At 57.6% G+C, this 23217-nt stretch overlaps 1 protein-coding gene across 1 annotated transcript in view; it reads left to right on the forward strand.

The window, feature by feature from the left end:
• The window catches only part of ANKRD11 (ankyrin repeat domain 11), a 145886-nt gene that overhangs the window by 115309 nt on the left and 7360 nt on the right, over positions 1-23217 (forward strand). The window contains exons 4-10 of the mRNA XM_011927988.1: positions 6628-6798; positions 6982-7185; positions 8775-8917; positions 11261-11408; positions 11775-18304; positions 22164-22262; positions 22398-22541. Coding sequence (XP_011783378.1) covers positions 6628-6798; positions 6982-7185; positions 8775-8917; positions 11261-11408; positions 11775-18304; positions 22164-22262; positions 22398-22541 — 7439 coding nt within the window. The remainder of the gene's footprint in view (positions 1-6627; positions 6799-6981; positions 7186-8774; positions 8918-11260; positions 11409-11774; positions 18305-22163; positions 22263-22397; positions 22542-23217) is intronic.

The following is a 23217-nucleotide window of genomic DNA, read 5'->3' on the forward strand; positions in this document are numbered from 1 at the left end:
TTGGACGTTGATCTTGTTTATTTTAAAATACCCACGACGCTGTGTGTGTGGAACGGAGACCCAGGGTGGGAAGCTGTTCTGTTTGGTTGTCATCTGAGCACTTTTGCCAACATTGCTTCCTTCCTTCTTGGCTTCCTGTTCACCATAGTGACAGCTGAATGCTGGTGAAACCACCATGGGGCTTAGACCCTGCTCCTTCCCACCCTTGCCACGTTACCCTGTTTGCCTCCACAAGCTTCCTGTGGAACTGGTCCTTCCACCCCACCCTGGCCTGGAGATGGGGAAGGCATGGAGGTTGTGCAGGCAAGGGCTGGACGCACAGCCTCATCTCTGTGTGACCCATTCACATATACTACAGAGGAAGCTGAAGCTGAAAGGCCTAAGAGATGACCCCAGCTCCCGTTGGCAGGCAGGAGGGCTGAGGTCCCGCGGCTGACGGGGTAAGCCCTGTCTCTCTTTAAATGACCAATAACGGTAACTTACAGAAAGAAGGCAGAAACGGAGAGAAACCTGGAGATTGGAAGGAGAAGCCATTCTCACCACACACGGTGGCTCACAGGACTCAGCGGGGGCCCTGCCAGCTTCTCTTGTTGGCCCAGGACAGGCTGTGTGGAGCTCCTGTCTTGCTGCCCCGAGGGGGTGTCGGTGGGAGGACCGCTGCGCCCTCGTTTGTGTGAGTTGAGCTCAGTGCTTGGGTGGGAACTTGGTGATCTGGACCATCTGCCTCGTGTAGATCGGCTGTGATTAGACTTCTTGGCCAGAAGTGCCGTATTTCATGGCTGTGAACATCCAGATGAGGCCAGATGTTTGGTTTTAGTGAAGTGGACAGAATCTGTGAGCAGCAGCCATGCCACAAAGCTGCACCCGGGCCTGCCCATCCGTTCCACGAGTTGTAACCGCCATTGGCCATGAACTTTCTCTTGTTTGAAAATATCACCATGGAAACACCCCTTTGTGTAGCAGAATCAAGAATGTATTTTGATGTCTTTGAGTTTTACGGTGGGACGCGGGAGTTGCACATTTTCCTATGTTGACAGTATCGTGGCCTGTGTCCCCTAAAAGACTTGCTAGAAAAGCCTAGAAATTAGAGGTGCTAAATGATTGATACAAAAGGCATTTGTTCAGATGAGTAGCAGAGGCCACACAGCTCCACATCCCTGCGGCCCTACCTCAGGGTCTCTGCATTGGAGCCCAGCCTCAGACCTCCCAGGGAGGTAGAGGAAGGGGCTCTGAGCTCAGACCCCACGGAAAGCTTGTCCTCTCAAGAAGGCCACACTTCCTGGACACTTTGGGCTATCTGCGCAGACACTGTTCCCCCAGCTAAGAGGGACAGGTACTGAGGAAGGATGAGGGGCTTTGAGAGGTCACCACAGAGACTTCTGACCCAGTCCTGCCCTCCGGTGGGGCTGGCATCTGTATTTGTGCCCTTGCTGGAAATGCCCCGCACTCCCTGAGGCCCCCACCACCACAAAAGCAAACCCTCCCTGGAGAGACACACCTTCCTCATCCAGGCCTCGCGGCTCCCAGAGTGCAGACAGACGAAGAGCCCGGTTGGAATTACAGACGTTGAGGAAGAAAGCTGTCCTGAGAGAGTCAGCAGGGGTCAGCCCCAGGGACCTCACGTGCTGGGATGGTTAAGTGCACAGTATTCATCAGAGGATTTAAAACCATCGAGTATCATGCAGATGTTTCTAAAGCATATGGAATATCTGGAAATGAAAACTAGAATCACTGAAATAAAAAACCCAGTGGGCAGATGATGTAGCTTATTAGACACAACCTAAGAAAGTATTGGTGAATTGGAAGTTCTAACAAAAGAAATTGCCTAAACTGGACCACAGAATGAAAATGAGACAGGAAGCCTGCAGGAAGCGGGGAGCTGTGGAGGAGACAATGCAGGTCAACAGGCACCTCGGCAGAGGAGAGAGCAGGGCAGGGAGACGGCGGCTCCAGAGGCCGGCAGCAGAGGGCTTTTCAAGGTTCATAAAAACACAAGCCTCAAATTCAAGAAGTGTAATGAATTATAAGCAGGAGAAAGAACAATAATTACACATTTAAATATGACTCTGACATGAAGTTTTCACAACAGCAAAGGGAGGACGTTAAAAGCAGCCAGATGTGGTGGCACAGCCACCCATGGTCGCAGCTACTCTGGAGGCTGAAGTAGGAGGGCCACTTGAGCCTGGGAGGTGGAGGCTGTGGTGAGCTGAGATTGCGCCACTGCCTCCATCCTTAGCTACAGAGTGAGACCTTGTTTCAAAAAAAAAAAAAAAAAGGCAGCCAGATAGAGAAGACACTCCCTGCAGAGCACCCCCAGGCGAGTCACAGCCCCCCCGATCCCACCTGCACAGAGCACCCCCCAGGCGAGTCACAGCCCCCCCGCATCCCACCTGCACAGAGCCAGGTGCTGCTGCCATTTGCCCCAGGAAGCTCAACTCCAGTCTCTTTGCTGCCTCCAGAAAGGCCTTGGCTGGATGCAGGGGCAGGAAATGGGCTCCAGCTCCCAAAAGCATCGTCCACTGTAGCCCCTGCTGCCCCAGGCCAAGGCCATGCTCCAGCAGCAGGAAAGGGCTCGTGGAGGGGGAGGTCTCAACTCTGTGCTGAGGAGGGGAGGGTTCTGTGGAATCTCCCATTGGCCAGCTGGGTACTGAGGTGCTTCCAACCTCAGAGGGCTGGCAAGGTGGATATGGTTTGAAGAAAGGCCCTACAGGCCTTGTTTCTTAAAGATGAGGTGGGTGGCCGCCCAGGCTCAGGTCAGTGGACAGAGGTGCCACCGCCGACACGCTTGACTTGGGAAGACTCAGCCTTTTCTGGCGCCCTCCACTGCTCTCCCTGGACCTCTGCCCTCAGCCACAGGCTGCCTTAGCCTGTAAAGCCCTCAGAGCCTGCAGGCCATTTTCCGACTGCAGAGCAGGAGTGGAAGGGGGCTTCTGAGTCCTGTGGAGTTGTTCCCACCCCCCACCCGGGGCCACATCTCCCTGTAGCCGGGACTCAGTCCCTAGACCTGCCAGTTTTCCACTTTGCAACTTGGTGAATACCATTTGGAATTCATAGAAATTGTATTTGACTTCTATTCGGACAGTAGAGACAGGAAATTTGCAGAATGCCCCAGGAACTTGCTGGTTGTTCCTAGGAGTAGCTCCAGTTGCTCTCAGCCTTCTGTTACCCGCAGACAACACCCCACACCCGCTATACTCGGCACTGTGTGGAGGGGCAGGGAGCAGGTTTTGCAGCCTCTCCTCTCAGAGGGGCCTTTCTCAGTGGCGCACAGCTCCGGATCAGCCCAGGCCTGGGGTAGGAGGGGCAGGCCGGCAGGCGTGACCCCCCTGCAGGACCCACTTCTGTGGCGCCTGACAGTGCAGGTGCCTGCGGGGTGTGTGCACCTCAGGGACCCACTCAGCTGCTCTCAGACCGTGGTGTCGCTGGGCTGGAATGGAGAGCAGGCATTGTTGAGCCGCAGGCTGTGGCACACGCAGGCTGTGGCACACGGGGGTCTCTCTCCATGGGTGGGGCTTTCCCTCTATCCCAGAAGCCCCTGGAGTGGGCAGTGTCTCGGACCTGACAGACTTGCAGGTTTGCTGGGCTCCGGAGCTCGGGGGGTGTCTGGCACGTGTTGTGGGCCTTGTGGTTGCTTGTAGCTGCAGGTGCTTGTTTCACAGTGGAGAAATTGGCATCCTGGGAGATCTGGTTTCATATGGGACTTTCTTTGTGTCAGGACAAGTACAGTGTCCTGTTTCGGGACTGGGAGAGCTGGGTGGAAAGTTGCTGCTTCCTGGGTGCAAGCTCTTCCTGATTAGGGCAGAGCGAGGTCCCTGTGGTGGCTCCAGGCACCAGAATTCACCAGAAGGTTGGCAGCACCTTCCATGCGAATTTTTGGGAGCCCTGTAAAGCTGACCTGGCCTCGTGAGGGAAGCCAACTCAGTGTTTCTTCACCAAAGCTCAGAGCAGAAGCAGAAGGAGGGCCTGGTGAGGAGCGGGAGGGATGTGGCCCTGACCCTTAGGCTCGGGCCCTGGAGCCTACCCAGGAAGTCACTAGGGCACTGAGTCCTGCCCAGTCTGCACACATAGGGTGTGGGCTGCACCTGAGATAGCTGCCCTGCAGGAGCGGGACATGTTCTGTTTGCCATAGAAAGCAGCTCTTCACTGCCCTTCAGAGTGGGGGTGCAGCGTGGTCTCCTGGCCTGCCACTCTAAAGCCTGACTTCTCAGGAACACCTTTGCCTCTGCCTGTTCCCCTGACACACGCCTCCTGGGATCCTTTGATAACTTAAGGGCATGGTAACATCTGCATTTTGGGATCTGAACATACCACAGCCCCAACACCACCCCACCTCCTCCCTCCGCAGCCCCAACTCTGCTCCAGCTCCTCCCTCCGCAGCCCCAACTCTGCCCCAGCTCCTCCCTCCGCAGCGCCAACACCGCCCCACCTCCCTGTGTCCACCCCTGGCGGCCACATGCAGCAGAGTGGGGCCCACTCGCTTTTGACTTCTGATGGTCAGTGGAATAAGGAGATGCCGTATGCTCCCAGGAGTCTCCTGTGCTGTGTGCTGCTTTGCAAAGTCTGTATCTCAGGGATTCTGCTTTCCTCATGTTCTCAGGGGGCTTCATGTCTCCGAAACATTAACTCCCCTGCTCTGGGTGACGGAGAGAACAGGCCTCTGAGTGTGCATGGCTAGGTCGTGGGGTTCAGGGCCCTGCAGAGGTTCTCAGCTGCTTTTCCAGGCAACTGTGGGCAGAGCAGCTGCTCGGTGAGCGTGGGCCCCCTCCCGGAGAGAGGAGGACTTGAGGGCTATCTGTTGGGGAGCTGGGGTTTCTCCGGCAGCTTCGCCACCTCTTTCCTAGAGAAAGGCAGCGGCAGGCCTGCTTGTGTTGTATAGAGGTGGCTGTGAGAAGCAGGCCTGGGGAGGGCCGGCCCCCGGGCAGCTGGAGGGTGCAGGGAAAGCATGGGGTGTGCACATAGAGACCCACGGCCAAGCGCCCGACTCGGCGCCTGTGACTCAAGCTCGCTGCTGAGGTGTGGCTACGCCAGTGGTGGCTGTGGGCTGGGGTTCACTGGCCGGTGGCGCGTCCACCTCCCCCCACCACTGTGTCTGCCACGTATGTGAGGGGCTGGCGCCAGAGTTCAAGGGCTGTCTCAGGTCTATGCACTGAGGACTGTTTACAGACTCGCTGGTGGTGGCAGTGGCAGCCTGCAGTACTTGGGGTTTTGCCCATGAATGTGACGCAGGTCGATGTGGCCAGGTGTGTGCCCTCCTGCAGGCTTGTCCCATAGGACATACGCATCCGCATTCTCAGCATGCCCCAGACCTCGTTCCTAAGAAGTCAGCCTCAGATAGCTTGGAAAGAGCTCGGGTGGGTGGGCAGTGTCTTCTTAGGAAAGCGACGGGCACATTCACGGGACTGTGGTGGCGAACAGCAAGGGAGTTGCGCCCTGGGAACTGAGCCAAGAGACCAGTTAAGACCCTTCTGTGTTCCAGCGACCGGCAGGTGTGGGGTCCAGTTAGCCCGTTGTCACAGATGTCACCCACCTCTCTAGGGTCAAACACCAGCTGAGGGAGAAGTTAAGTCCTGAAGAGAGAGGCTTTTGGATACGCTGAACGGAAGGGAAGGGAGGTGCCTCAGAGGAGAGCTTCAGAGACCCATGTCTCCCTGGTGGCCCTTCTTCCCCAAGTCAGGCCTTGGCAGAGCCTTGTCTCTGTGCTGCACCTCTGCAGTTTGCACCCCATGACCTAGAAAACCGCAGAACCCACAGGGCAGCTGGAGGAGGATTCAGAGGTGTCTGGCCCCTGATTTCCATCTACAGGAGGGCACTGGTCAGGCAGAGGAGGAGGCAGCTTCGGTGCCCCTGACTCTTAGTGCTTGGGGTCTTCTCTTCCCCGCCCCTGCCTCCTGCCTCTTTTAGAAGACACAGCACGTGAGTTGTGTTAGACGCTGGCCGAGTGAGTGCAGGGTGTGCTTGTTACGAGGAGGCTGAGGTGGAAACAGCCGAGCTCTCACACCGTGTCTTGTTAGTGCTCTGTGTTGATGCCTTTAGATGCCTCCAGCCCAGTCCCTGTTGTGGTGCTGCAAGGCTGGTACGCTCCTCGAAGCACCATGGCATGAGATGGAGGTTCCTAGAAGCAAGAAGAAAGGTACAGTACTGACCAGTTGGCCTTGATTTACTGATGTGTTTTAAACTGTGTCTGCCATGTTTATATCTGCACTGTTTGGAGGAGGGACGGGGAAGGTGGAATTTAATTACAGGCACGTGTTTTAACAGAGACCTGTCCTGTGTGAGCCAGGTCACCGGTGCTAAGCTGTCCCACCGCATTCATGTGTGGTACGAGGTCTGGGGAGGCCCAGGAGAGGTGCCTGGAGTGAGTGGATGCTCGGTGGAGGTCCAGGCTTAGCGGACTTGAGGGGCTGGTAACGAGGTGTTGAAATGGTCTCACAGTCACTGCTGAGAGGTGAGGTGGGTGGCACCAACGCTCCCAGCACCGCTGTGCTTTCCCCACTCACAGACCTTCCTTTCTGCTCTGTCAGCTGTCAGGTGGACGCAGGGGGCTCCGTAACATTAGGTAAGGACCTGGGTTTGGAGGACGCCGTGGCATGAAATCTCCCCTCCCTCTCTCCCTCGCCCGCCTCACAGAAAAGCAGGGCCCTGAGCGGAAGAGGATTAAGAAGGAGCCTGTCACCCGGAAGGCCGGGCTGCTCTTTGGCATGGGGCTGTCTGGAATCCGAGCTGGCTACCCCCTCTCCGAGCGCCAGCAGGTGGCCCTTCTCATGCAGATGACAGCCGAGGAGTCTGCCAACAGCCCAGGTGAGCCCAGCCTGGGGGTGGTCCCTGGCGCAGGGAAGGGGCTCTGCCTGGTCGCAGCCCCGTGGCTGTGCTGAGGATAAGCCCTGTGCAAAGGGACCTCGTGACGGTGGCCTGGGCTCTTGAGGATTTGAGAAAGCAGGGCCACCCACAGTAACGCCCCCCTGTCCCCTCCTTGGCCTGCAGTGGACACCACACCAAAGCACCCCTCCCAGTCTACAGTGTGTCAGAAGGGAACGCCCAACTCTGCCTCAAAAACCAAAGATAAAGTGAACAAGAGAAACGAGCGTGGAGAGACCCGCCTGCACCGAGCGGCCATCCGCGGGGATGCCCGGCGCATCAAAGAGCTCATCAGCGAGGGGGCGGACGTCAACGTCAAGGACTTCGCAGGTGGGCGCCCTGTGCCTGGCTGGGGCCAGAGGGCCCCACTGGAGCCCTGAGCCTCCCATTGGGTCGGATGGGCTGTGCCCGCGTGGGCTGCGCATCTGCTCTGCAGGGCCCGGGATGTTCACAGCCACACTCACTCCAGTGGGGTCTGAGAAGAAATCAATGTTCCTTGGAAAGTATTTCAAAGTAAACTTGTTTGCTGGGTTTTATTGTTATTTTTATTTTTAGACAGGGTCTCGCTCTGTTGCTCAGGCTGGAGTGCAGTGGCATGATAACGGCTCACTGAAACGTTGAACTCCTGGGCTCGAGCGATGTTCCCAACTCAGCCTTCCGAGTGCAGGCACACGCCACCACGCCTGGCTAATTTTTTTATTTTTTGTAGAGACAGGGTCTTGCTGAGTTGCCCAGGCTGTTTTGAACTCATGGCCTCAAGAAATCCTCACGCCTTGGCTTCCCAAAGTGCCGGGATTATAGCTGTGAGCCCCCATGCCTGGCCTATTTTTAAGAGGACTGAGGAATTTTAAATCGTGCTCTGCTGTGTTCCATAAACCTCACTTCCAGGCCCCTGGAGGGGCCTGTCCCTGGTGTGTCTAGCAGGTGGCTGCATTCTCCAGCAGAGGGTGCCCCTGAGCCGGGAGCCCGGCTGGGTCCACACCCTGGACTGGACTCCCTCCCTTCACGGGGCTGGGTCCTGCGGCTTGTCTTGGACCCGGACAGAACTGAGTCTCCCCAGACCTGACCTGACACAGCCCAGGGGCTTAAAGGCCCGTGATTAGGGTTTAATGTCCCTTCTTTCCATAAATGCCCCATCAAACCATGGGTGGTCCACATGTCCCAGAACACTCTGTTCATAGCGTAAGGAGAACAGATGAATGAAATCATCTGGGTAGAATTCTTCTAGATTTCTCCCACTGCCCTGGTTTATAGCTGTCTGACCCAAACCTAATTTAGCACCCCCCCCCTTTTTTTTTTCCAAGCATTTTTCTAAAAGAAACTTCTCCAGAGCACTGCCATGTGCTTCCCATGAGGCTGAGCTGCGTTTCCACTGTTGCATGCGGCCACACCATCCAATGGTGGCCTCCAAGCTTCCCAGGCAGAAGCTGTTGGCCCAGGGCGGCCTTCATCATGCAGCCCGAGCCTGGGCGCCTCTGGAGCTCCTGCTGTAGCAGCTCTTCAGCCTTCAGGAGGCTCTCTCAGCCTCAGTTTCCCTGTTTCCAACACTGGAGGTTTCCCTTCCGTGTTTTGCAAAGGCACATACGCCTCCAGATCAGTGAGGATGAGGCTGCTGTTTACGACACTTGTGTTCACTGATTTCCTACCCCTTTAGGGTGATTGCTGCAGGTCAGCCCTGCGGGTTGTTAGTCTGTAGGGTTAACAAGCTAATGATAGGGATTGTGCTAGGGGTGCCACAGTAAAGAGAAGCGAGGGGTTCTCTGGGCTGGCACCTGCTTCCTAAACTGCAGCCCTCACGACAGGGCAGCTCCCCACCTGGCTTGTCCCTGCCCCTTAGCCCATCCTCAGGGTGCTGCCTCCAGAGACAGGAGGGGAGTTCCCAGGATTAAATCACGTACGTCCTGAGTGTCTGTTTCCAGGCTGGACGGCGCTGCACGAGGCCTGTAACCGGGGCTACTATGACGTTGCGAAGCAGCTGCTGGCCGCAGGTGCGGAGGTGAACACCAAGGGCCTGGATGATGACACGCCTTTGCACGACGCTGCCAACAACGGGCACTACAAGGTTGGCATCCCCCGTCCTTCACACATCCGGCCTGTCCTGGCATCTGGGTGGTTCTGTAGCTTTTTGTCCCCGTAGCTAGCTGGTTTCATGGTGTGGGGCACCGGAAAGCGAGTTTTTGCCTTGCCCACCCTGAAGGCCGAGCTGTGCCCTCTGTCTGCCCCCATCTTTCCCCTCCTGGGTCAGCACCTGGATGGCCTCTCACAGGTTTCGCAGCACCTGCCATCTATGAAAAGGCTCGTATCCGCCAGCCGCGTAGGTCTGGTTGGATTTGAGCAGGTGAAGGATTACACCAAGTGGAAGGAGGCCTGCAGGAGTTGCTGCCGGTCCCCGTCACCACTGTGGGGCTCTTAGACCTGCAAGGCAGACCCACCCTCGTCTGGAATGAGGTAACACCAAGAGGTGTGGCCAGTGCACAGAACCATAGACTCAAGATTTAGAAAGTGGCCATTGTGGCCGGCCCAGGAGCAGTGGGCACTGGGAGGTCTCAGCCTCTGTGGCAGCCGAGAGAGGTCGTGGTGTGCCTGACAGCCCCGTCCTGCAGGAAAGCAGGGGTGCTGCCTGGAGATGGGGCGGGTCTCACCGACGTCATCACCAGAGCTCGGAGGAGAGCCCCTGGTTGCAGGCAGGACAGCAAGGCTGGGGGGTGACACAGGGCCACATCTGCCCGTGCCTGTCGTGCTCCTCTGCAGCAGGCCCCGCCTGGCCATTGCGGGAGGCCCTGGCACCCACAGCACCTTGACCTTAAAGAGCACACTTGAGAAACAGCTCGTTCAGGTGGGGTGGGGGTAGATTGAAGACTCTGAGACGAGCAGGGAACTTAGAACACTGAGTCCATATTTGATGTTAAAACGTGACCGTTAAACTCTTGGGTAAGATGATGAATGGCATGATGGTTTACCGTGTTTCTTTTTTATGGGCCCTTCCAGAGACATGAACTGGAAAAGGCTCTGCAGTGTCTGGGATTCGCTCAGTACTGCGGGGGAGGGCAGGTGTGAGGGGAATGGCGCTGGGGGCGGTGTTGGGGCTGGGGCATCCGATGCAGCTTTATACTTCTGTAATTACCACTTTTAAATGTTTTTATTATGAAAAATGTCAAGGATTTACGGTGAGGTAGGCAGGATCGTGGCCCCCAAGATGCCCGTGTTGTGACCCCAGACCTTGTGAGCGCCTCACGTGGGGAAACCGTCCTAGGCCATCTTGCAGGTCCTGGGCAGCCCCGTGGGCTCTTAAAGCTTGAGAGCCTTTCCTGCTGAGTCTGAGAGATCCCAGAAGCAGGAGAGGTTAGAACCCGAGGAGGGCCACACCTGTGCTGCTGGCCTTAGAGGAGGGCCGAGGAGTGTGGTGGCCCCTAGCAGCTGGGACTGGGGACCTCCGTCCCAGCCCTGCAAGAAACTGAATTCTGCCAGCAGCCCCCATGATGGAGGAAAGGAAGGACCCCGCCCTGCCAGCAGCTTGAGCTCTGACCTCCAGAATTGTAAGCCTGAGGTTTTTTGTGGTCGCCATAGAAAACTCACATAAGAACTCTGTGCTGATTAAACAATAGAACACGTCACACACGAACTGATTCTGTGGGCGACAAGTCTCTAGTAAACGTTCTTATAGATGCTTTGAATGCTCTACTCTCAGACTGGACTGAAGTTGGGATTACATTTAATTTGTACTTGAGTTCGGTACGTTGCTGTTCTGGGCATAGGAAATTCAGGTTGCGGGTGACGAGCAGCTGGACAGAGCTGTGGACGGAGCTGTGGAAGTGTCACCATGGCTGTTTCTGTCATCCGTGTGACCGCCCTTACCCTTGTAAAATCAAGCAAGGGAGAGATTATTTTCTTTTCTAATGTAAATGAAAATAAAAAATAAAGCAGCTTGCAGAAACTTGGTCTTCGTTTCCTCTATTCTGTCCCCCGTCCCTCCATAACACTCTTCTCCGTGACCTCCTGCCTGAGCCCTCCACGGCCACTCCGCGCCGCTCTGCTGAGGAGCTCGCTGTTGGCGGGTGGGGAGCGCCTCCGTGAGGACATCCCCGGGAAGTCATCTCCTCGCAGCAACAGAGAAATGGTGGAAAAAAATCCAAAGGGAGGCAGAGCCCTTCTGAAGGAGAGCACAGGAGGGGTGCGGGAGCCCCCGCGGCTGCAGCCCTTCCCACAGAGGAGCCACGGCCTCGCCCATCGCACCCGGAGCCTCGCCAGGCAGTCCCTGTGCGCTCGGCTCCCACACCCTCAGACTGTGAGGGGCCGTTCTCGGGTCGAATCCCAGGGTTCTTGGAAGGGGCTGCCGTGTTATGCGGAACGGTAGAGGAGTTGTGCTTCTCCAGCAGTCCTTGACGCGGGTGTTACTGTCTTGTAGGTGGTGAAACTGCTGCTGCGGTACGGAGGGAACCCGCAGCAGAGCAACAGGAAAGGCGAGACGCCGCTGAAAGTGGCCAACTCCCCTACGATGGTGAACCTCCTGTTAGGCAAAGGCACTTACACTTCCAGCGAGGAGAGCTCGACGGGTAAGTCACGGCCACCTGAGCTGCTTGTTCTCTTACGCAGGGATGGGAGGAGCTGCCCTGTGGTGTGTGCACAGTGTTGCCCCTCTGATGAGCTCCTCCTCGGATGCTGGGGGCTTTACAGGAGCTTCTGGACTGCGGGAGACCCTGCCCAGGTGTGTCACTGCCGCGAAGCCTGCAGTCTTGCTTCTAAGATGCCAACCCTGTCTGGTTTCCTCCTGCCTGTGGCTGGTTTCCATGAGTCAAGCAAGTCTGCAGAGGCAGGGTGGGAGCCTTGCCACAGGGCACATCCGCAGAGCCTCCCCCTCTGCCATTCTGGGGAGAGCTGTTTTGAGCCTGCCTGTGACCTCTCCTTCCTGCCTCCAACAGAGAGCTCAGAAGAGGAAGACGCCCCGTCCTTCGCACCTTCCAGTTCAGTCGACGGCAACAACACGGACTCCGAGTTCGAAAAAGGCCTCAAGCACAAGGCCAAGAACCCAGAGCCGCAGAAGGCCACAGCCCCCGTCAAGGATGAGTATGAGTTTGACGAGGACGATGAGCAGGACAGGGTTCCTCCGGTGGACGACAAGCACCTGTTGAAAAAGGACTACAGAAAAGAAACGAAATCCAATAGTTTTATCTCTATACCCAAAATGGAGGTTAAAAGTTACACTAAAAATAACACGATTGCACCAAAGAAAGCGTCCCATCGTATCCTGTCAGACACGTCGGACGAGGAGGACGCGAGTGTCACCGTGGGGACAGGAGAGAAGCTGAGACTCTCGGCACATACGATACTGCCTGGTAGTAAGACACGAGAGCCTTCTAATGCCAAGCAGCAGAAGGAAAAAAATAAAGTTAAAAAGAAGCGAAAAAAAGAAACAAAAGGCAGAGAGGTTCGCTTTGGAAAGCGGAATGACAAGTTCTGTTCCTCGGAGTCGGAGAGTGAGTCCTCAGAGAGTGGGGAGGACGACAGGGACTCCCTGGGGAGCTCCAGCTGCCTCAAGGGGTCCCCGCTGGTGCTGAAGGACCCCTCCCTGTTCAGCTCCCTGTCCGCCTCCTCCACCTCGTCCCACGGGAGCTCTGCCGCCCAGAAGCAGAACCCCAACCACACAGACCAGCACACCAAGCACTGGCGGACAGACAATTGGAAAACCATTTCTTCCCCGGCTTGGTCAGAGGTCAGTTCTTTATCAGACTCCACAAGGACGAGACTGACCAGCGAGTCTGACTGCTCCTCCGACGGCTCCAGTGTGGAATCGCTGAAGCCAGTGAGAAAGCGGCAGGAGCACAGGAAGCGAGCCTCCCTGTCAGAGAAGAAGAGCCCCTTCCTCTCCAGCGCGGAGGGTGCGGTCCCCAAACTGGACAAGGAGGGGAAAGTCGTCAAAAAACATAAAACCAAACACAAACACAAAAGCAAGGAGAAGGGGCAGTGTTCCGTCAGCCAGGAGCTGAGGCTGAGAAGTTTTACTTACGAATATGAGGACTCCAAGCAGAAGCCAGATAAGGCTATACTTTTAGAGAATGATCTTTCCACTGAAAACAAGCTAAAAGTGTTAAAGCATGATCGTGACCACTTTAAAAAAGAGGAGAAACTTAGCAAAATGAAATTAGAAGAAAAAGAATGGCTCTTTAAAGATGAAAAATCGCTGAAGAGAATCAAAGACACGAACAAAGACATCAGCAGGTCTTTCCGAGAAGAGAAAGACCGTTCGAGTAAAGCAGAAAAGGAGAAATCGCTAAAGGAAAAGTCTCCGAAAGAGGAAAAACTGAGACTGTACAGAGAGGAGAGAAAGAAGAAGTCAAAAGACCGGCCCTCAAAATTAGAGAAGAAGAATGATTTAAAAGAGGACAAAATTTCCAAAGAGAAGGAGAAGACTTTCAAAGAAGATAAAGAAAAACTCAAAAAAGAAAAGGTTTATAGGGAAGATTCTGCTTTTGACGAATATTGTAACAAAAATCAGTTTCTGGAGAACGAAGACACCAAATTTAGCCTTTCTGACGATCAGCGAGATCGGTGGTTTTCTGACTTGTCCGATTCATCCTTTGATTTCAAAGGGGAGGACAGCTGGGACTCGCCAGTGACAGACTACAGGGACATGAAGAGCGACTCTGTGGCCAAGCTCATCTTGGAGACGGTGAAGGAGGACAGCAAGGAAAGGAAGCGGGACAGCCGGGCCCGGGAGAAGCGAGACTACAGAGAGCCCTTCTTCCGAAAGAAGGACAGGGACTATTTGGATAAAAACTCTGAGAAGAGGAAAGACCAGACTGAAAAGCTTAAAAGTGTCCCCGGCTACCTTTCGGAAAAGGACAAGAAGAGGAGAGAGTCCGCAGAGGCAGGGCGGGACAGAAAGGACGCCCTGGAGAGCTGCAAGGAGCGCAGGGATGGCAGGGCCAAGCCCGAGGAGGCATACCGGGAGGAGCTGAAGGAGTGTGGCTGTGAGAGTGGCTTCAAGGACAAGCCCGACTGTGACTTTGGGAAGGGCCTGGAGCCATGGGAACGGCACCACCCAGCACGAGAGAAGGAGAAGAAGGATGGCCCCGATAAGGAAAGGAAGGAGAAAACAAAACCAGAAAAATACAAAGAGAAGTCCAGTGACAAGGACAAAAGTGAGAAATCGATCCTTGATAAGTGTCAGAAGGACAAAGAATTTGATAAATGTTTTAAAGAGAAAAAAGATACCAAGGAAAAACATAAAGACACACATGGCAAAGACAAAGAAAGGAAAGCATCTCTCGACCAAGGGAAAGAGAAGAAGGAGAAGGCTTTCCCTGGGATCACCTCGGAAGACTTCTGTGAAAAAAAAGATGACAAGAAAGGCAAAGAGAAAAGCTGGTACATCGCAGACATCTTCACAGACGAGAGTGAAGACGACAGAGACAGCTACATGGGGAGCGGGTGCAAGATGGGAGAGGCCGGCGACTTACTCAGGATGGACGGCCTCCAGGAGAAGGAGGAAGGGCGGGAGGCCTATGCCTCCGACAGACACAGGAAGGCTTCTGACAAGCAGCACCCCGAGAGGCAGAAGGACAAGGAACCCAAAGACAAGAGAAAGGACAGAGGGGCTGCCGACGGGGGGAGAGACAAAAAGGAGAAAGTCTTTGACAAGCACAAGGAGAAGAAGGATAAAGAGTCCACAGAAAAGTATAAGGACAGGAAGGACAGAGCCTCAGTGGACTCCACACAAGACAAGAAAAGTAAACAGAAGCTCCCTGAGAAGGCGGAAAAGAAGCACGCTGCTGAAGACAAGGCCAAAAGCAAACACAAGGAGAAGTCAGATAAAGAACATTCCAAGGAGAGGAAGTCCTCGAGAAGCGCCGACACGGAGAAAAGCCTGCTTGAAAAGTTGGAAGAAGAGGCTCTCCATGAGTACAGAGAAGACTCCAATGATAAAATCAGCGAGGTCTCCTCTGACAGCTTCACGGACCGAGGGCAGGAGCCAGGGCTGACTGCCTTCCTGGAGGTCTCTTTCACGGAGCCGCCCGGAGAGGACAAGCCGAGGGAGAGCGCCTGCCTCCCGGAGAAGCTGAAAGAGAAGGAGAGGCACAGACACTCCTCGTCCTCATCCAAGAAGAGCCACGAGCGAGAGAGAGCCAGGAAAGAGAAGAAAGAGAAGGTCGAAGATTACAAGGAGGGCGGTGGCAGGAAGGACTCTGGCCAGTACGAGAAGGACTTGGAGGCGGAGGCTTACGGGGTTCCTTACCACATGAAAGCTGACATAGAAGATGAGCTGGATAAAACCATGGAATTGTTTTCTACCGAAAAAAAAGATAAAAATGATTCCGAGAGAGAACCTTCCAAGAAAATAGAAAAGGAACTAAAGCCTTATGGATCTAGTGCCATCAACATCCTAAAAGAGAAGAAGAAGAGAGAGAAACACAGGGAGAAATGGAGAGACGAGAAGGAGAGGCACCGAGACAGGCATGCGGACGGCCTCCTGCGGCACCACAGGGATGAGCAGAAGCCGGCCACCAGGGACAAGGACAGCCCGCCCCGCGCACTCAAAGAGAAGTCCAGGGACGAGGGCCCGAGGCTCAGCGACGCCAAACTGAAGGAGAAATTCAGGGACAGTGCAGAGAAGGAAAAGGGCGAGCCAGTGAAGATGAGCAACGGGAACGATAAGGTGACGCCGTCCAGAGACCCAGGCAAGAAAGACGCCAGGCCCAGGGAGAAGCTCCTGGGGGACGGCGACCTGATGATGACCAGCTTTGAGAGGATGCTCTCCCAGAAGGACCTGGAGATTGAGGAGCGCCACAAGCGGCACAAGGAGAGGATGAAGCAGATGGAGAAGCTTAGGCACCGGTCCGGAGACCCCAAGCTCAAGGAGAAGGCGAAGCTGGCAGACGACGGGCGGAAGAAGGGTCTGGACATTCCTGCTAAGAAACCGCCGGGCCTGGACCCTCCGTTTAAAGACAAAAAGCTCAAAGAGTCGACTCCTATTCCACCTGCTGCCGAAAATAAGCTACACCCAGGATCCGGTGCAGACTCCAAAGACTGGCTCACAGGCCCTCACATGAAGGAGGTCCTGCCTGCGTCTCCCAGGCCTGACCAGAGCCGGCCGACTGGCGTACCCACCCCTACGTCAGTGCTGTCCTGCCCCAGCTACGAGGAGGTGATGCACACGCCCAGGACCCCGTCCTGCAGTGCCGATGACTACGCGGACCTCGTGTTTGACTGCACCGACTCCCAGCACTCCACACCTGTGCCCACCGCTCCCACCAGCGCCTGCTCCCCGTCCTTTTTCGACAGGTTCTCCGTGGCTTCCACTGGGCTTTCGGAAAACGCCAGCCAGGCTCCTGCAAGGCCTCTCTCCACAAACCTTTACCGCTCGGTCTCTGTCGACATTAGGAGGACGCCTGAGGAGGAGTTCGGCGTCGGAGACAAGCTCTTCAGGCAGCACAGCGTTCCTGCTGCCTCCAGCTACGACTCCCCCGTGCCACACTCGATGGAAGACAGGGCGCCCCTGCCCCCCGTTCCCGCGGAGAAGTTTGCCTGCTTGTCCCCAGGGTACTACTCCCCAGACTATGGCCTCCCTTCGCCCAAAGTCGATGCTCTGCACTGCCCGCCGGCCGCCGTCGTCACCGTCACCCCATCTCCAGAGGGCGTCTTCTCAAGTTTACAAGCAAAACCTTCCCCTTCCCCCAGAGCTGAGCTGCTGGTTCCTTCCCTTGAAGGGGCCCTTCCCCCGGACCTGGACGCCACCGAGGACCAGCAGGCGACAGCCGCCATCATCCCTCCAGAGCCCAGCTATCTGGAGCCGCTGGACGAGGGTCCATTCAGCACCGTCATCACCGAGGAGCCTGTCGAGTGGGCTCACCCCACTGAGCAGGCCCTGGCCTCCAGCCTGATCGGGAGCGCCTCCGAAAACCCCGTCAGCTGGCCTGTGGGCTCAGACCTGCTGCTGAAGTCTCCACAGAGGTTCCCCGAGTCCCCAAAACATTTCTGCCCCGCGGACCCCCTCCACTCTGCCGCCTCCGAGGCGCCGTACCCTGCCCCTCCCGCCTCTCCTGCCCCATATACTCTGCCCGTCGCTGAGCCAGGACTGGAGGACGTCAAAGGCGGGGTGGAAGCCGTCCCCGCCGCCATCTCCGCCTCCGAGGCGGCTCCTCACGCCCCTCCCTCCGGGCTGGAGTCCTTCTTCAGCAACTGCAAGTCACTTCCGGAAGCTCCGCTGGACGTGGCCCCGGAGCCCGCCTGTGTAGCCACTGTGGCTCAGGGGGAGGCTCTGGGGCCCCTGGAAAATAGCTTCCTGGACAGCGGCCACAGCCTGTCTAACCTCGGCCAGGTGGAGCCGGTGCCCTGGGCAGACGCCTTCGCCGGCCCCGAGGACGACCTGGACCTGGGGCCCTTCTCCCTGCCGGAGCTTCCCTTGCAGACTAAAGATGTCCCAGACGTTGAAACAGAACCCGTAGAAGAAAGTCTCGCTCCTTCAGGAAAGATCCCTCCAGGGGCCCCTGTGGTCGTGAACGGTGGGGATGTGTCTGCCTTAGTGGCTGAGGAGCAGCCGGCACTGCCTCCCGACCAGGCCTCCACCCAGCTCCCTGCAGAGCTCGAGCCTGAGCCCTCAGAGGAGCCAAAGCTGGACGTGGCTCTGGAAGCTACGGTGGAGGCAGAGGCGGTGCCAGAAGAGAGGGCCCCTGGGGATCTGGACTCTGGCATGGAGCCCACGCCCGTTCCCCCAGAACAGCGCCCACTGGGGAGCGGAGACCAGGGGGCTGAGGCCGAAGGCTCCCCCGCCGCGTCCCTCTGTGCCCCTGACGGCCCCCCCATGGACACTGTGGCACAAGCCCAGGCTGTGGACAGTGCCGGCCCCCAGGACAACATTGAGGCCTCCCGTGCTGCCACCCCTGCCGAAGGCCCTCCCGGCGGCATCCAGCCAGAAGCCACAGAACCAGAACCAAAACCCACGGCCGAAGCCCCGAAGGCCCCCAGAGTGGAGGAGATCCCTCAGCGCATGACCAGGAACCGGGCGCAGATGCTCGCAAACCAGAGCAAGCAGGGCACGCCCCCCTCCGAGAAGGAGTGCACCTCCACCCCTGCCCCGGCCACCAGGGCCAAGGCCCGTGGATCCGAGGAGGACGACGCCCAGGCCCAGCATCCGCGCAAACGCCGCTTTCAGCGCTCCACCCAGCAGCTGCAGCAGCAGCTGAACACGTCCACGCAGCAGACGCGGGAGGTGATCCAGCAGACGCTGGCCGCCATTGTGGACGCCATCAAGCTGGATGCCATTGAGCCCTACCACAGCGACAGGGCCAACCCCTACTTCGAATACCTGCAGATCAGGAAGAAGATCGAGGAGAAACGCAAGATCCTGTGCTGCATCACGCCGCAGGCGCCCCAGTGCTACGCAGAGTACGTCACCTACACGGGCTCCTACCTCCTGGACGGCAAGCCGCTCAGCAAGCTCCACATCCCCGTGGTGAGTGTGGGGCCCGGGAGAGCCACTGCGTTCTCTCTCTGGGATGCGTCCGAGGCCCCCTAGTCACGGCTTCCTGCAGCCCATCTTGTCCCGCTCCCGGCCCTTGACCTCTCTCGACCTTCTCCCACCTGAGTAGACACAGCCCCGTTTCTGCTGTGAAGGCAAAAGCCAGAAGCTGCCCAGCTGTTCTGCAGACGCAAGGTCCTTCCTCCAGCTGGTCCGTGCCAGGCCTTGGTCTCCTGACCTCCCCCTCACCCCGGGTGCACCGCAGTCCCACTGGTGTGGGGTGCCCCTTCACGCCGCTCACTCTCCCTTCTCCACTCCCCATCCACCAGGACGGCGTCAGCAGAGCCACCCTCTCTGTCTCCAGCCCCTGCTCCCTTCTCCCTTGGACCCATGTGGGTTCCCTGAGCCCCCATACCCACATGATGGATCCCTTCCCCCACCTCCTCCCTTGGGCTTCTAGGACAGCAGAGCTGTAGCTCCCTTGGGGCACATTGGTCCTCGGCCCCCAGCCTCACCTTGTTCAAGCCGACCCTGTCACCCCAGTTCCCCAGGCATCATCCCGACCTCTGCAGGCTCAGGTGCAACATCTCGGAATCACCCCCACTCCCCCAGTCCCTTGCGCTGCGTCTGGGCCCAAAACAGATCCCTCCAAATGGGGCCCTGCTCTGAGCACATTCCCACGAGGGCTTCCTCCCCTGTGTGCCCTCAGCCCTGGTCGCAGGGCCTGACTGGGTTCCCACCTCCTTCTACCACCGAGGTCTTTCCCAGCAAGCACAGGGTTTCCTCATGGTAGAGCCAGAGTCCACCCATCTGCCCGTGGTGATGGCCTGAGCTGTGTATGGCCTCCCCTGCCCTGCCCTCCTGTTCTCAGGCCCCCCGGGGTCCATGCAGCCCCAGCGTGTGGTATTCTGGCTCTTCCCTGGAGTCTCCTCCCAGACCCCGCGACTCCGCTCACACTCTGCCTGGTGGACTGTGTGGTTGATGCAGGCGTCTCACTTGAGTGTGTGGTGTTATGTCCAGAACGGGTTCTCGGTCACCAACGGCCATTTCCTTCTGGGGCTTCCTGGGCACTGAAACTCATAGGTGGTGCGAGGTACAGCCAGGGGCCCTCCGCACGCGTTGGCTCTGTGGGCCCAGGCCACCTGAGAGCCCCTTGCCGTTGCTGGCCCTGACCTGGCTCAGCTACCCAGCACCCCTCTGATGAGGATGCCAGGGTCTGCTGAGCTTGCCCTGAGGGTGAGGCTGGGTCTGTGCTACTGCCCGACATGTCAGGAGCGAGCGCCCTCGGGCCCCACCCTACCGAGCTCTGAGCTCTGTTTCCGGAAGCACCGGGGGCTCTGCACCCAGGGGGACCTCGGCAGTCTTTCCCTTCTCCTGGAGCCTGACCCCAGCCATCCCCGGGGAGGCCCATCCACAGGAGACAGACGGCAGCTGGGTCATGACATTCAGAAAAACCTGCCCCAGGATCTCTCCTCAGTAAGACCTTCTGACCTTCTGTACTTTTTGTTGTTTTGGCTGTTGTTTTCTCTTGTTTTAATTGATGATAACGGTAGTCTGCTGTCGAAAATTTGGAAAATACAGGGAAAAAAGCCACTAGAATCTTGACAAGCAGAGTAATCCTGGGAATGTTCTGTGCACCTCCCGCCTGGTCTTTTGAGTACCCCCTAGACTTAGACCCAGGCAGGCAGAGGTGCCAGGTGCTCCAGGTACAACCTGAGGCCCGAGGCACAGCTCCTGCAGTAGCTGCCGGCCCTGGGGCTGAGCCAGAGGAAGGGGCGGTGCCCTGTCCCGGCTGTGCGCTAGTTGGAGCTCGCATCAGTCCCACCTTGGAGGTGGCCCACAGAATCCCTGCCACCGACAGGCCCCATCTCAGCAGAAACCCCACATGCGGAACCCTCACTGGGGGGCTGGGCTTGTTGAGGCAGGGTGGATGTGGTGCTGAACAGAGTGAGGTCTGTGGACTAGAGAGACTTAGCTCAATTTTTTAATCAAAAAAATTTTTTTTTTAAAGACAAGTCTGCTCTGTTGCCCAGGCTGGAGTGCAGTGGCATGATCGGCTCACTGAAAGCTCCGCCTCCTGGGTTCAAGCAATTCTCCTGCCTCAAACTCCTGAGTAGCTGGGATTACAGGCGCCCGTCACCATTTCTGGCTTTTATCTTTTGTGTAGAGATGGGGTTTCGCCATGTTGGTCAGGCTGGTCTCAAAGTTGTGATCTGCCCGCCTCAGCCTCCCAAAGTGCTGGGATTACAGGTGTGAGCCACCACGCTCGGCCTAAATCATTAATTTTGAACTGATTATAGATGGGCAGAAAAGTTCAAAAGCAGCGGAGACAGGTTTATGCACCTGCTGCACGTGCAGCCTCCTCTTGAATGTGCCTTAGCAGCCGTGGAGGTGACGAGATGCTGCCATGTGTCCGGGCTGTGGCGGGCCCTCCTGTGCCCTGTCTCCTGGCTGGGAGCTTCTGGGCAGTGTCAGTCAGCAGTGTGGTCAGCGGTCCCAGGCCTGGCCTGTGATGATGGTTCTTAGGCAGGAGCCCACAGGCGTGAGGCGGGGCCTTTTGCTCCTGGTGTCATAGGTGACATGACCTAGAAGCCTGGTCAGGCCCGTCCACCGTGAGTCGAGGTCTCTCCCACTGTGGTGAGTGTCTGTCTTGGAAGAGACGTAGAGACCGTGTAAACCTGTTTCTCTCAGCACATTGTGCGCATTGCTGTCCACAGCTCTTGTCTGCAGCAGTCACTCCTGTGGCGCTGGACCTGTCTTCCTTTCCTGTGTTTGCTAACTGGAGCTCTGTTGTCAGGAGGAGCTGCCCCTTCCACCTGCAGGTGCCCAGCGTCGCCAGCGTTGGTCTCATGCCATGTGTTGCCCCAGCCTTGGCTGTCAGAAGCTCCTCCTGGTCTCCCTCTTGTGCGTCCACGTGCCCATCTGCCCCATGCGCTCCTGTTTCTGACTGGCCCCTCGATGTTCCAGCTGGTCTTGGCCACCCCTCTCTGGCCCACCATTCCCGTGTGGGTCCACCTGTGGGGAGCGGTGGCCCTGGTGCAACTGCTGTGGCCCCCTGAGCACACGGCCGTGTTTTCTGGGTCTGCTTTGGAACCCTGACTCCCTGTGGGCCTGAGGTCTCCCCTGCACCGTGGGGCTCAGCCTGGCTCCCAGCTTCTGTGTGGCCCTTGTATCTCCAAGAGTGTGAGGCCTCGTCCTGATGGTCTCTGCTGTCCCTACTGCCTTGTTCACTTCCGGTGTGCATGTCGTTTCAGAATGGCTGGCCCACCCCTGTGAGAACCCTTCCACTGGTGGGCATGCAGTGTCTGCGCTGCCGGCCCACAGCCCTGCGGCCCCCGCCACGGCGACCTGGGCCAGCGCGCCTCCCTCCCCCGAGCCGCTGCCGCACCACAGGCTCGGCCGTCAGCTTTCATACTCCACTGTGCACGCTGCACCCTGGGTGAAAAGCTGATCTGGGTGCACGGGCCCTCCCTGTGAACACGGGAAGCTCAGCCTCCCCCAGCCCACTCCTGCTGTCTGTCTGTCTCCTTTGCACAGTTGGGTGCTCGTGCCTGTGTTTTAGGCCTTCCTTGGCACACAGTGGCCCACAGATACCGTCCTGTAGCTCTCCCTGCACTCCATCTCCTCACCACGTGGTGCTGTGCTGGGCCCCATGGAGGTGCCCGCTCCCCCGTGTCCAGCACATAGGTGGTTTCTAGAAAGCTTCCTGGTGTATCTGTGTTGCTGGGACTGGAGGTCTCCAGGGCAGGCTCCAAGGAGTCGGGAGGCTGAGTCCGGACCCCGGTGAACTCCAGACTGTTCTTCGTGCAGTTCCATGGCCCCAGCCGACCCCCCACTCACCTTTTACCTGCAGATCGCACCCCCTCCCTCCCTGGCGGAGCCCCTGAAGGAGCTGTTCAGGCAGCAGGAGGCAGTCCGGGGAAAGCTGCGTCTGCAGCACAGCATCGAGCGGGTAAGTGGGCTGGCACAGGCAGGGGGCGCCATGGCCAGGGCTTTCATGACGCAGGCCCCAGGGGCTGTTGTGTTGAGACAGTGGGGCCTGGGGCGTGACTGTGTCCCAGCTCACTCCACTCCTCTCCTCCTCCAGGAGAAGCTGATCGTGTCCTGTGAGCAGGAGATTCTGCGGGTTCACTGCCGGGCGGCCAGGACCATCGCCAACCAGGCAGTGCCGTTCAGCGCCTGCACAATGCTGCTGGACTCCGAGGTCTACAACATGCCCCTGGAGAGCCAGGTAGGCCCCCTTGGCATGCCAGGCCCACGAGTTCAAGCGCCCCCACCCCTTTCCCCTCCCCTTTATAGGATCTGCACTTTGACCAGGAACTTACCTGGTGCTCAGCGCCTTGCAGGGGCTGCAGAGTCCTTTGCATGCCTCTAGCCTTCGGCGAGCCTGAGAAAGGAGCCGAGAAGGCTGGAGCAGACAGCTCCCCTCACGGGCAAGGCCCTCGGGCCACTGGCCTGGGCCTCGGCAGCTCAGTCCCTCCCCAACACTTGTCCATGCAGTTCCTCAGCTGCCCCTACCTACCTCTCACGGGTGTCAGGGCTGGCTTTGTTTTCTGTTTAAACTGCTGGGCTCGACCTGCAGCTCTCAGGCACCCTGGGGCTGCCACATCGAGGGCTTTCACAGCACAGGCCCCAGGGGCTCTCGTACGGGGACAGCAGGGACACTGGGTGGCTAAGGGGACACACGCACTCAGGTGTGCCTCTCATCTGGGCCAGGGTGGGCTGGACTCAGGGTCCCAGAACTGCAGTCACTATCCTGCCCGTCTGTGGGGCTCCCGCCCGCCCCTGCAGCTCCCCTGCCTTTGACCTGTTCTGTCCACTGGGACACAGGATGTGGGCAGCCGGGCCTTGTAGCTCTCCCCAGGGTGGCTCTTCCTGTCTGCCTTCAGGCGGCCCACATGCTGGGC

Source organism: Colobus angolensis, unplaced genomic scaffold (genome assembly GCF_000951035.1).
Source record: "Colobus angolensis palliatus isolate OR3802 unplaced genomic scaffold, Cang.pa_1.0 Scaffold76, whole genome shotgun sequence".
NCBI classification, from domain to species: Eukaryota; Metazoa; Chordata; class Mammalia; order Primates; family Cercopithecidae; genus Colobus; species Colobus angolensis.